Source organism: Syngnathus floridae, chromosome 11 (genome assembly GCF_059516105.1).
Source record: "Syngnathus floridae isolate MCC-2025c chromosome 11, RoL_Sflo_1.0, whole genome shotgun sequence".
Classification (NCBI taxonomy): Eukaryota; Metazoa; Chordata; class Actinopteri; order Syngnathiformes; family Syngnathidae; genus Syngnathus; species Syngnathus floridae.
Window position 1 is genome coordinate 8,515,919 of NC_142423.1, and position 14,130 is coordinate 8,530,048.

At 41.6% G+C, this 14,130-nt stretch overlaps 2 protein-coding genes and 1 long non-coding RNA gene across 3 annotated transcripts in view; 1 reads left to right on the top strand and 2 right to left on the bottom strand.

Annotated features, from left to right (window-relative positions):
- Positions 1–2,310, bottom strand: rdh20 (retinol dehydrogenase 20). Its single transcript, XM_088389177.1, has 5 exons — positions 1,762–2,310; positions 1,166–1,264; positions 918–1,063; positions 575–706; positions 1–501 (listed from the first exon to the last, which is right to left on the bottom strand). Exons 1-5 carry the CDS (start codon positions 2,212–2,214, stop codon positions 381–383), a joined length of 951 nt encoding a protein of 316 aa, XP_088245303.1. The 5' UTR covers positions 2,215–2,310; the 3' UTR covers positions 1–380.
- LOC148390873 (uncharacterized) overlaps positions 926–14,130 on the top strand; it is a 22,915-nt gene continuing 9,710 nt past the window's right edge. The window contains exons 1-2 of the long non-coding RNA XR_015861219.1: positions 926–1,072; positions 1,143–1,299. This is a non-coding gene — a long non-coding RNA (uncharacterized LOC148390873). The remainder of the gene's footprint in view (positions 1,073–1,142; positions 1,300–14,130) is intronic.
- Positions 4,414–14,130, bottom strand: part of kcnb1 (potassium voltage-gated channel, Shab-related subfamily, member 1) — a 25,470-nt gene continuing 15,753 nt past the window's right edge. The window contains exon 3 of the mRNA XM_088389148.1: positions 4,414–10,698. Within this exon, the coding sequence (XP_088245274.1) occupies positions 8,791–10,698 (1,908 nt within the window). The 3' untranslated portion in view covers positions 4,414–8,790. The remainder of the gene's footprint in view (positions 10,699–14,130) is intronic.

Here is a 14,130-nt window from a genome sequence, read left to right on the forward strand (position 1 = left end):
TGCATTATCTCGTCTTTATTCTTTCCAGGTCAGTGCTGGGCCAATTTTTTTTTTTTTAGGCGGGGTGCACTGGGTGGGAGAAGGTACAACAAACCTGTGAATCCATTCGTTGCTATACTTGCAACATAAAACCTTTGTGTCCATTTAGACAATGTAGTTTTTTTTAATTGTGTGAACACATACAACACAGCAGTTACAGAGTTGTGTTATTTAACTTCTTTGAGTGGACCTAATGCAGAGCTGATAACTACTTGTCTGAGTCGTCACCTCGCCTTCTGCAGTTGTCCTGACCTTCAATATGTGAGTAAATCCTGGCAGTACAGAAGTAAGTTTTCTTTGTGTTAAATGTCTTCTGTTTTTAACGTGCAAAGATTGAAAACCTATGCAAGCGAATTAACACCATTTGACATTTGTTTCTTCTTGGCCTCAATGAAGGGATACATGCACTTGTCGGAGCCCATGAAACGATACGAAACCACATTGGATTCCCATGGCAGTAACCTGAAAGACAACCAAAACAAAACACCATAAGCCGGTTTGGGTCAGCGTTAGTGGGACAAGACACGGTACTGACGCTCTGCAGATCCCCGGCAGGTAAGTGAGACGTGGAATGCACACTAGGGGTTGGTCGATGAGGATGGCATTCATGGCCTGCTCCACACAGTACTGCGGCTCCAGAGGGGGCAGAACAAACTCCACCTCCTCTCTGTTGGTAGTCCGGAGAATAGAAAATAATTTAAAATGAGGCTGACCTATTTGTAGATATGTTTTTTGGTAGAGGGCAGACTTCAGTTTTTCGTGGTGAATGCTGACTGGTGGTTTTTCAATTGCAGTGAATTATTTTCCAAAATTATTCAGCTATTCAAAGTTCAGCTTCGCTTGTAGGATGTATGGGATTAGAAATAACATTGACACACCTTATCTTGCAGCCCTCAAACATGCCCGTGTCCACAATGTAAGGGCACACCAGAGTGGTCTTCACGCCTTCCACTTCCTCAGCCAGCAGCTCGTGAGCCAGAGATTCGTGGAAACCCACCGCAGCAAACTTACTGGCACAGTAGTCCTGTCTCAGGTAGGAGAAACAATCATTTAGAATGGATTTTTCTAAAAAAAAAAATCAATTTGCAATAAATGTGTTGCAGGTTGTGGTCCAATCCACATTCACCTCGACACAGGCTGTACTGAAGAGGCCCAGCACGCTGGCGATGGTCACGATGTGGCCATGATCTTGGGCCTTCATCTGAGGCAGGAAGGCCTTCACTGTCTGGCACACGCACCAACAAGCAAAGTGATGTCGAGGTATGTAACATCAGAGTGATTTAACTAAACGTTGCTCAACGTGAAGGACGCTTTTGTTGCGTGAGCAGCTTCACATTAAGAGGATTGTGACTGAATGGGATTGTGTTAGTGCGCCTTATTTTTTAACAACAATAACCTGCTGTGTGCCAGTAACTGATGATGAAAATATATTATGCAATTCAAGCTTATTTTGTCATAAATTTGAATTTGTTTGCCTGATATTGATATCATGATACGTACATAGAAGAAACAATATGTGATTTAATTTGTTGGAGTAGTTGTGGACTTCATTAGATCATGGCATTGTTGAAAACATATTTATGCTTGTTTATCTGTGTTGCTCTTCACAGATGATAAAGAATATTGTAAGTAAAAAAAAAATTCCCTTAAACTAGTAGTTAAAGCCACATAACAAATTGCTCTCCGTACAAATATTTCTAAATAAACAAAGGTGCACCTCACCCAGAAGAGCGCGAGACAGTTGACCTTAATGGTCTTTTCGATGAGCTCATCCGGACAGTCGAGTACTCGTTGGCCCGCGACCACCCCGGCGTTGTTCACGAGCATGGTGACATCCCGGCCTAGGTCCTTCCGCACCACATCCGCGTAGCGATACACTTCCTCTCGTTTGGTGACATCCACAGTGTAAGCGTGCGCCTTGCCCCCCAAGTCACGCACCAATTTAGCCGTGTTCTCGTTGGCCACGGCGTCCACGTCCCACAGCACCACCTCGGCGCCTTGCTTAGTGAACTCCTGGGCAAAGAGACGACCCAGGCCTCCTCCCGAACCGGTGATCAGCACCAGCTCACCGTCAATGGGTTTAATGCGCGGCCGCAGCACGGCCCGTAAAGTGTTGCGCAGGATGAAGTAAATAATATCCAGCAGCATCATCTGCAAGTCCATGAGGAATATCATGGTTGCTCACCTTGACTCTTGCTGACTTTCACAAACTGGTTGAGAGCACGCAGACGGCCGAGCTGCTGTTTGAGCCGTCTGTGGCCCTCAGCCTCCATCCTGCTGGTTTTAAACACCCTCCTCCCAGATTAGAAGAAATACTTTGAGCTCCTCATTACTGCTGCTTTAAGCTGTCCGTGTACTTTATGCGTATGCACCAATGCCAAAGGAAATAGTGTGTAGAATGTAAGTCTTTGTATGGAGAGAGGTCACAAATTTCTACATGTACACGTGAAATTCAAACAGTACTTACGCTAAGCAGACAGTTTATTAGGTACCCCACGTTAAAGCCATAACAGAAAATCCGACTTTATACAGAAAATCGGGATAGAATTACCAAATTTCCACAAGTAAGGGCTGAGGCGTGTTTTTCCAAAATGTAATACGCTATTTATTGAGGGCTGAAACAAAGCAAAAATAAGGCCACATGAGGAAATTATGGTTGCTTTTTGCAATGAGTTCAGTTTCAATTGTGGTGTGTGAAAATCCACACGTTTTATTGGCAGTTTGAGAGCATAAGTAGATTATGATTTTGAACTGTGGTGCCATTACACCACAGGGATTGTTTCCCCCCCCCCTCCCAACACTGGCGAACTTGTTTCACATTCGATGTTTGGAATGTGAGCCCTGTATGTATACAATGAGTCACAATTCAGTAGTCCTAAAAATGTCAAGTTCAAATGATCACATTTTTCTGTTTACAACAACAAAAATACTTGCAATAGGAGAGGAAATCATATAATACTATTTAGTGATTTCCTTCAGCCTCTTGTGCCCTTCACACACATTTCAGTTTGGCCTTCACTCTCCACACAGTTGTTATTTTTTGCATGAATAAACTCAAACCACGGGAGTTACATTAAGATGCCCTTTTCAAAATCCGTTTGACGCACACGCCCAGTGAGCATATCAGAGAGACCACCAATAATGCTCATCAGTTTTAAGCAAACGCATAGCGGCTTTAAGCTGTGCTGTTGCCATGGAGACAGTGACTCAGAGAACCACATATCTCTCTAATTGCAGCTTGTTGCCTCAACTTTGATCTTTTATTTTTTTTTATTCAATACCACTATTATTTATTTTCATAGTGTCTATTCTAAATTAAGTGTATAATTAACTATGGTGTTAGCTTGACTTAATGCCTGCACAGGAGAAAGGCAAACATAAGAAAAACATATCTCAACATCAAAAACATTGTATGCTATTAAAGACCGTAATGTAGTCAGGCGCCATATCGAATAGACTTTCGATTTCTGCAATTGTCCCTATATTCAGTGGCTAATGTCCATTGTGAGGGCAAAGTATTGCAGAACATGTTGATAATTAATGTTATTATCATGGATTCTCTGTGGACACTCCCAGCTATTATTACCACCGGTGGCTATGGCAACGCTAGGGAGAAGCGACACATCCCCGACGGCGACGACACTATTGGGTAACCCGTCCAGACGGTTTGCGTAAATTGGTGACCTTTTCCAACCTTTAAAATGTTCCTGAAGTAGCCTGGCTTTAAGACTGACACTGATAACAGTACTAGAACTACTACTAGTACTGGAAAGACTGTCTGGCTCTTGCTGTTGTCACTTACGTAAATTCACTGTGAAAAAGGTTGAATCATTTTTATTTTTTGGAACTACTGTCTTCTCTCTACTCCATTTGGGATAACTTTAATGGGGCTCAAACTCTGTTAGTCTAAATATTATGTTTTAATGAGGTTTTATTTGTAACTTGGAAGCTCCAATAATTTTCCAGTGGTGTCGCAACCAGATTATAAAGAGAGTCATTTGAGGAGAGGAAAAGATTGAAGAAAAACTAAAATAATTTATACTAAGTGGAAAAATTATGTATTGAGCCAGTGAATATATTTTAATGTTTTCTATTCAAAATTTCAGTCTCCCTGGAGGGACCAAGCTCATTTCTGTAAAGTTCTTTCAAAGAAACACACATGGGACTGCTGGGGGCTTGCAATGAGTAGCGTCTACCGCTAGGTGGCGCTATTATTTAGCACAGTGGATGCCAATCTCCAGTGGCACGCTGTGGTAATGGGCTTTTCCCACTGTAGATGCCTGTGGGGAGGATGAAGGCCTGTTTTTACCCCCCTGGCCCTCACCTTCTGCTTGTAAAAGCTCTATCATACAAATAATGAGTCAGCTATTCTTAATCAAAATGTAAAGTGATCTGCTTTATTTCATTTGGAGTCATCCGAGGGTGAAACGTCACTTTTCTTAAGAAATAGAAACATCCCGGGGACATGGAGACACAGTTTCTTTTTTTTCCCCCCGTACAAGACAATAACATGAATGGCTCCGTGTGAGTCACAAGCAGCCGCAACGCCAAAAAGTTACAACATGCACCGAACGATAGAACAGTTATACAGAAACGACAGCATAGAAAGTCAACAGGTAGAAATGTTTTTGTTTGTTTGTGTGTTTTGTACAAAACAGACCAAATTGGGGACCTACAAACAACATTGGAGAAGAACTTTCCGAGATTTTTTTCTCTATTTCCCTGGTGTAATTTACAAAGACTGATGGCTTAGGCAAGATTGGGGTCGGGTCAATTCCGCTGAGAGCTTCAAATGTAGAAAAATATATATTTTGTAATTTGTTCCAGTTGTTTATTGGCCTCACTCCTATAATGCTTTTCTTTTAGCGTGTTCCCCTTCTAAAATTTGACCCTAACCCTCTGATAGAGGGTCTCTAGCTTCCAATCTCGGGGTCAGATTTCTCATGGCAATACAGTAAAAAACCGAATCCCTCTATGCCACAGTCAAACTATTCAGGATGGTAGAAAAAAAACATTCACCATACAGCAGGGAACCCCTTTTGGAACGTTTGGAGAATCTGTGCTCTTCATTTTTTTCCATAAAAGTCACTTGATTGTGTTTTCTGATTTGGGCATTCCTCAGTATTCAAGGTTTCGAGATGCAACGTTTCGAGGCTACGAATGGTGTGTTTAGTTACCAGCATATTTCATGTTTTTCAGTTGCTCATTTATGGCCTAGATATGTTTTCCATACCTAACACTTTAATCATGACTTTACAAGCGCATCCGACATAAACTGAGGACAACTTTGTTATATTAGCGCAGAATACAGAAAAAGTGTCTTACAAAGTAACTTAGAAGAAAAAAAAATCATATAATAGCATCACAGTCTAGGTATCATTTTTTTCCCCACCCAACAATACTCCCGTCATAAATGCACTTAAATGAATACAAAATAAATTAAAATACATATTTTGGACATCCTTCAATAGATCTTCAGGAACAAAAATGTGTCCAAACCAAAACAAACAAACAAAAAAAAAGACCTGCCTTACCTTATGTCTACAGTGTGACACATGTTATTTGAAAACACTCATAGGAAATAGTGCTTAAGATTTTGTTGGGTACCCTACTCATGTCTGAAAACATGGCCCATCAATAATGCGCATTGTATTTGTCTATGCAATTATCAACAAACCTCGACTACACTGTTTCCTGTCTAGTCATGAAATATTGATTGTCATCATAGTTGAAATATTTCAGCCAAAATGCTCCCTGACAGCCTTTTTCCATCGAAAGCCCAAATGACACATGGTGACAACTTGTACCGACCTTTAGTCACAGAATAAAATACCCGCCCCGCCCCCATTTTATTGATTGCTATTGATGATGATGTTGCTCATAAAGGGCGATCAGCAGATTATTCCTCACCTAATTATGTGTAACACCTATACGTCAATGAGATTTATATCTCTCGACAGCGATGACATGTTCGTCATACGTTGGCCTTCAGTTTTCTTCATCAAGCTAAATCCATTTAAAGGTCCATTCAGCACTGCTGAGCTTTTGAGAGGACAATGGGACAGAAGTCAATTGGAAATGGTCATTTGTCTCTCTTTTGTACAATTATCACCTCATCAAATGTTGTTAGAATAATTCATAAGACTAAAAGAAAAGATACTCTTCGTCAAATATGTTCATTACACTTAGATGTGCGTACAGGATATTTTTTTGTAATCGCTGGACAGCAGTTCTTATTTTAAGTATGACTTTTGCAAGATAATTTTTTTTACCACATCGTAAGTTGAAAGATACAGTTAAGCCTATGACCAACAATTGTTTTTGTTTTTAAATAAAATAGCTAACTGTAAATATTACGTGGCAAAGGATTTTATGACGGACTATCCTTTGAATCGTGAGAAAAATGAGAACCTCCATGTAAAAATCTATAAAAACGACATTTGTCTTTTTTTGTTTTTCTTCTCCAGCAAATAAATGAACAAATAATTGAAGGCCAAAATGTGTTCAGTGTATGACTAATTTGGGTTTTAGCTGTAAATAATATTGCATTAAAAATCCAACTCCAACACTGAGCAGGGGGGCGAATTAATTTATCGCCTCTTAAAACATAATATTGTTTATCCATTCCATTTATTAGTAAACTCTAATGGAATATATCTTGAATATACAGCATCTTTTTAAAAATAAATACGGCATATTTCTGTGATGTCTTTCGGGTGTGGCCGTACGCACACGCGGAATGGAGACTTCCCGTTATGCATACATTCATTTGGGAAATTCTTTTCTATTAAGTGTCACACTCCGGCGCTCTAACACGCACTCACAGCCTCATTCCTTTCACACTGGCTTCTCTGACAACAATGCAAAACCAGATTTGAAATCAGGATTTGGGACTCCAAAACACAGGAATGACCATCACACACAGTATGATTGTATAACTAGAAATCCAAATTCCTCATTGTTATGCTTTTCTTTCAAGGTTTTGGTTCCGTCCACATACCCTCATTCAATTTTCTTAAAGGGCTTTCAAAGGCAAGTACATTACATCTCAACTGAGATGAACAAAGACCATTTTCCCCCCGTATGAATTAGACATTAAAGTGCATGTATATTCTTCTAATAATGAATACGTATATTCCCTTAAATGTTGCTGCGTGTTGCAAAACAAAACAAGGTCACATATCCGCAATGTGCTACAAAGATAGGTCACAAACGTGTCAATAGGCGAGGTCACGGCATCTTCGTGACGACGCCGTGTCCGTGAGTCATGGTTGGTGATTGGTGACTAAGCCAACGTGTGACTAGCATGCATAACTGCCATTCCTGTGTGCCTCTGTGCACGTTTGTATAGGTTACATGCAGTCAGACCTTCCCACCCCAATTAAAAGACTCAGCAAGGGTACCTGTCACCATGGCAACCAAGCATTTACATACTGCATATATTGAAGGTAAACTGTATGCGTCTTCCGTGGGTGTTTTAGCACTGGTCAATTTCAACTGGTGTGCCGTTTTTTATATACAATATGACTTTGTTATATAATACAGAAATTTAAGCACCAAAGCCGCAATGGTTTCATATTACCTCAATTATCAATCAATCAAACCAGTTTCTGATTGCGTTCCTGTTGGATGAAAGAAAAATTTGCTACTAAAATCTTAAATTAATTGAAGTGGGAGGTGCTTCAAATTGTTATTATATAAAATAAAAAAAATATTTTGCTGATGACTAAAGAATTTTACTTTTTTTTTTTTTTTCCTCCATACTGATATTGAGTGTATGCATTCACTGGCTACATTAGACACACTGGCGACATTAGACACAGCGACACGTCTACAAGCGTGCCGCAACGTGAAATTGGCGGTTGGATCGAATTGGATTGTGTCCTTAATAAAGTAGCCTGTGGGTGTACATTATGTTTGCCCATAAAAAAATTCTCAGTCCACTATTTTCATCCATTATAAATGACACAGAGAGCTGCCCAGCTAATATTAACCATTGGCAAGATATAAGTGTGATCCATCTTCCTCGTGATGTCATGTGACAAAATACCGTGGATGATGAGCTGTAACCTCTCAATATCGAAAGCCTCCGTTCCATGACGCTGATCCTTTTTTCGAGATTACTTGTCACGTATGATTATGACAAAGCAGACTTTCAAATAGCCAATATCTAAGATATTTTATCTTTATATATATAAAAAAAAATCAAATTGGACAATCTTTGACGTGTGTATACATAAATTACCATCGGATCATTCATCAGCAGTCGTCCTCATATTCACACACACAATTGCAGACATGCACGCCCTCAACAATTGCAAATGACTAAGGCCAGGTATGGGAACTGAGGGCATGATGACGTTTATAGGCTTTTAGGTCCTTTCCTGTATCTCCCAGACTATGAAACGAGTTCTTACTGGAGAAGGTAGCGATAACCTTCAGCCTCAACAATCGCACAAAACCCGGTTTGATTTTCTCATAGGATGGCTGGACAGACCTGCTGGCTACATTGGGGTGCTTCTGTGGAATACTACCTCTTGATTGGAATGAATCGAAAGAGGGGCAGTGAAAGTGTTTCTCCCCGAGTATTCGGCCCTCGTGTTCTCCCTGAGCCCATGGCTAGCTCGGATGATTTGTAAAACATTTCAACTTTGTCACTCTCCATTGTCTGCCTGGCTTGTTGTGTGTTTGGTTTCTCTGTCACAAGCACTCCTGCTCTGGTTTATGGTTTATACTTAACACACTCAGACCTCAGTAGCTTTTGTCCAAAGTATTTTGGCGGCCCCTTTCCCCCTTTTGTCTACGTCCTATTTCTGGACCAACGTGATTCTCGTGAGGAACCCCGCAAATTCCTTCCCGGGGGAAAAGACAGTTTTGTCCTAGCATTTTATGAGCTGCTTCCAAGTGGTTGGTGGCTCTCTGGTAGTTGATGTTGATGCCGCGTTTAGGGCTGGAGCCGATCAGCAGGCAATCCGTGGGGCTGGCGTCGGAGATGTCACGCAGGTGTTCGTCGTCATCCGTGTCGGCGTCAATGTATTTACTGATGGAAGAGTCGTGGAAGGTGAAGACTGCAGGAGCCAGGGTGGCGCTCTCCGGGGACTTTGGTGGCGTCCTGCTGCTGGCTGTGGTGTAGACAGAAACTTCAGGGCTCAACAGAGAGTGGTCGGGCAGGATGGAGCTGTCTGAGAATGGCGACGGTCCGGGTTCCGTCTCATTCCGAAAGCCTCCTTTGGAGAAAAGACTTTTGGGGGCTTTGCCAGAGAATAAGAATCTTCTTGCATTTTCTGAGCATGAGGGTTTAGGTACGGGGATGGGAGTCAACATAGGTGCAGCGGTGCTTTGCTGGCCTGGTTTTGCCAAAGAGTGATGAGGAAAAGCTACAGCTGGATTATATGAGAACCGGTTGCTTTCACCATGGCAAAGGTCCATTGTTGTACTCTGAGGGAAGCGTGGATTCTCCTGAAAGTCTGTAGCACAACTGATGTAGCTGTCAAGACTGGACAAACTTTTCATGTCGCTCACCCCGTCTGTGGTTCCCAGCACTGATTGACCATGACCCTGTATGGCTCCTAGCTCTATCTCGTCCCTTTGTTTTCCAACCCTGGTACCTTTAGCATTGAGGTTTGGTTGTGACTGGGTCTTGGCCATTTGGGTGTACATCTCCTCCAGCTTCTGAACATTTAACTTTTGGGGGCTGCTGTTTCGGCCCTTGTTCGGAGAGTCCTGGACGTTGAAAGAACGATTGGAGCTCGTTTCCGAAACGGCTCTCTTGGGAGTCCATTTCCAACGGCCCGGTGAGAGGTGGTTATCATGAGGTCTCTCATTCTTTTCCACCACCACATCCATCAGTTCTGCACTACGGGCAAAAGCCTCCTTCAAGTTCATGGAAACAATGCTACCATTTCTCTTTGCCCTCTCAAGGGCCTCTCTACGTTTAAGTGCTTTTTCCTGTCTCTTTTGCTCCTTGTAGAATTCTGAGAAGTTGTTTACAATAATGGGAATAGGGAGCGCTATTACCAGTACTCCTGCTATGCAGCATAAACCCCCGACTATCTTACCAAGTAGAGTTTTCGGGTAGATGTCTCCATAGCCTACGGTGGTCATGGTTATAGTTGCCCACCAGAAAGAAGCTGGAATGCTTTTGAACTTTGTGTCCTCCTCATCCTTCTCGGCGAAGAACACCAGACTGGAGAAGATCATGATACCCATGGCAAGAAAAAGAATAAGTAGGCCCAGCTCGTTGTAGCTTCTCCTCAGGGTGAAACCCAGAGACTGAAGTCCTGTGGAATGACGGGCAAGCTTGAGAATGCGCAGGATTCGCATGATCCGGAATATCTGAACTACACGACGGACGTTCTGAAACTGCAACACGCTCTTGTTAGATTCCGTCAAGAAGATGGTGACGTAGTACGGCAGGATGGCCAGTAGATCGATGACGTTCAAAGGACCCTTGAAGAACTTCCACTTGTTGGGAGAGGAAAGGAAGCGGAGCAGGTACTCCATAGTGAACCATGCAATGCACACCGCTTCCACGTGGGCCAACTGGGGGTTGTCGGTGAAGTGGCCGTACTCATCTGTGTCCTGCAGTTCCGGTAGAGTGTTGAGAGACAAAGCGATGGTGGACAAGACGATGAAGAGAATGGAGATGATAGCCAGGATCTGAAAGAAAAATTGAAGTAGTTTGATTAACGAGCGATTCATCGCGCGGTGAACAATTTTGAGTATTTTCGAATGCTGGGGAATGTTGCGTTTTCATCAGGGTTCTTTCAAGGTTGTCCTTGCAAATTTCCTTGAGGGGGAAAGAAAATCAGCAAAACTTTGACGATTATCTGGCGAATGTTTGCCGAACATTTCTGACCTTGAACTGACTCTAACATAATTCACTGCCCGTCGGAAGCGCTTACGATTGTTCACCGCTCAGTGGGATAGTAGTTGACTACCTATTAAGTGGACCATTGGGTATGAATTAATGGACTGTGTGGCTCACTATTTCTGCCCATGTTCTGTCCAGTCCCATTGTGTAATGGCCCTGCCACTTATTGTGTCAGAAAAATCCAACTCCTTTAAAATGTTTGATTTATTTTGTTTTCCGGCTAAAATAGGACAATTTCAGTATAAATGTATTTGAATGCTATAACATCATTAATTTCCACCATCGTGTCCTCTTTTGATCAAATCGCACTGATCAGGCATCGGTAAAACAAATTGCAAGCGCACAAGGCGGGGCTTCCTTCTAAATTGTCTTGAGGAAATGAAGGCTGGGGTTGTGAAGAGGCTGATTGACAGCTCGGGCTTTGACGACAGCCTAATAATTTGTCCACTCCCACGAGCAAAAGGGGTTGCTGCCAAATGGCTAAAGAGGCAACCTTATCTACAACCAATCAGAGCAGGGGGAAACTGTTGCCATAGCATCGTGGCAGACAGGAATAATGATCCTATCTGTTTATTTACTCCTCTCTGTGCTTCTCTCTTCCTCCTTTGGAGGAAAATGTTTTAGGTATAAAATGTTGAGGAGTAATCGAGAACCATAATTCATCCACAACTTTTTCCACTCTAAATATAACCTGTACAACTCAGTTGAGTTTGTTAAAAAAATCTTTTAGAGGGAAAATAATAAACATCTGAAATTATGTGTTTGCACAAGTGCGCACACCCTCTTATAATTACAATTTGGCTGTGTTCAGAATGAATCTACCAACTTATGTTAAATGGGACTAAGAACACACCTGCCACCATTTGAAGTGTCTCTAATGATCCCAAATAAAGGTCATCTGTTCTAGTGGGCCTTTCCAGACATTTCTCCTGATTCTGACTGGTAGGCCTATTTGGAACAATTTGAAATGTCCTCCACCGTGGACAAGGCCCCTGTTCCTGTTGGGGGGGGGGAAATAGTCTCAAGAGAATGATGCTGCCACCATCATGCTTCACTAGACCTTAGTCAAGGTCGAGGGAATTATGGAACAGTAGTAGTAATCAGTGCTTGCACAAATACTTTGGGCTTCTGCTAGAAAGAAAAAAAAAAAATCAGAGGAAAGCCCACGAGAACAAGTGAACTTTAATTAGGGTTAATCAGAAGCACTTTAAAGTTAAAGGTTTTCAAATGATTCTGCTTAATTTCTTAAAAATCACTAATACACAATCACAAAAGCTGATAGCAGCTAGCTGGATTCTCGGGGACCAATTCAAGATGAAGAAACTGCAGCTCAACCTCCTTGAAGACACTGCCAGGACAATCGAGGGCACCTCCGACATCCATTTTTTCATTGATTTTCATATTATGTATTACTTGTGCCCTCTCTGCATCCATTACAACCTGGTGATCCTGAAAGGGGGATCCTTCCATCTGTGGTCCCTTCTCAAGGTTTCTCATTTTCCCCTGGCAGGGTTTTTTTGAGTTTTTCCTTGCCCTTTTGGGAGCTTAAGATCAGGGGATGCTTTGAGAATAATTGTCAATTTTGGCTATGTGAAGCCCTTTGAGACTGTTTGTGATTTAGGGCTATACAAATAAACTTGACTTGACTTGACTTGACTAAACCTTGGGATATAAGCATGGAGTGTGCAGACTTTTTATATAACTATAATAGTAACAACATAATGTCGAACCACATTTTGGAGCTGAAATTGTTTAGAAACCCTGCATTAGCGTGTGCAAGTAAATGGGGCTAATTAAGCACCCTCAAAACATTATTTCCTGGCCCTTTCATTTTGCAAACATCAAGTGCTAATTTTTGGCTGTAAATTAGCCATCCGCGGTATTGACCTTACAGGTGCTAATGGAATTCACCAAGATGCTGCGTGCAGCACCTTTATAATGAGCCAGAGAAAACCTAGACTCACGCTCCTAACAAATACCTATTTTCAATCTGTGGGCAACTTTCACTATTAAAACAAATGGCTGAGGTAATAGAGATGCTATAAAAAGGTCACTAATGAGGACACGGTGGCGCCGCTGTGTAAAATGATGGCTATGAAGTCAAGTCCTACTCGGAAATCCTGCACATTTCCCACTGGCCCGAGTCTCTGCGGTGACACGGCCTGCCTGTCGTTATCTTTGCACTCCCTCCTTCCTTCCTGGCAGCTTTATTGTGATTGGCTGCTAATTTCATCAAAGCATTGTGCTATAAATCAGCCCACTAAAAAGCCAAACACATGCATGTCAAGGAAACAGGGCTGAAGAGAGCAGCAGATAAAATTGCAACCACATCAACCAAATTACTGACTATTTATAGTTTCCCTGATTGACTGACGCTGGAAAAAGAAAGATGCTATAAATGGCTGTGTATTAGTATTTCATGTACTAAATTATATTCGAGACACTAATGTATTTTGGGTGGCTTTGGAAAAAAAATGGAAAGCAGATATTTATATCCAGAGGAGACAGAGAGAGCAGACGGACAGGAAATCCCATTAGAGACCTGAAACATCACAGCACAGGGTCTCATCTCATGTGGCTCACAAGACACAAAATTACCTTTTTAAGTAAAAGAAGGTGACAAGGTGACCCCAGGCTGCTCCATGAGACGTCCACGTGACGCAAAGGGGATTATTTGACTTACTTTGAAACCTTGTAAAGTCAATTCAGTGATTTGTTTCTAAATAAGGGATAATTGCTGCAAAGACAACTTCTATATATACTCATTTGTGGCAATATAGCTTAAAATGGTTTTCACCTTTACAGTTTTCAAGATTTCTTTTTTTGATAAAACGGCTCTTCATGGCAAGAATGGTTACCCAGGCCAACTGCAACATGTAGTTATCTTGCTAACTTGTTTACTTTTACAGCAGGCTTACAAACACTCCTCTTTGCAGGGTGCCAAATTTAAAAGCCATTTATTTTCTTCAATTTAACGGGACATTTTTGAAAGACTTGTTTTTCTCTTCAGTGCACATGGTCTCATTATTTGCTGTGTTGATTTGTTTTCAATTTACCGGGACTTTTTTTTAAAGACTTTTTCTTTTCAGTCCACATGGTCTCATTGTTATGTGTTATGTTGATCCGTTTGTGAACTCTCGCATATTTGGGGTCATGTACCCTTAAACGTCAATAGGAATCAGAACATTAATACTTAATTCTAACCCACAGGCCTTTTG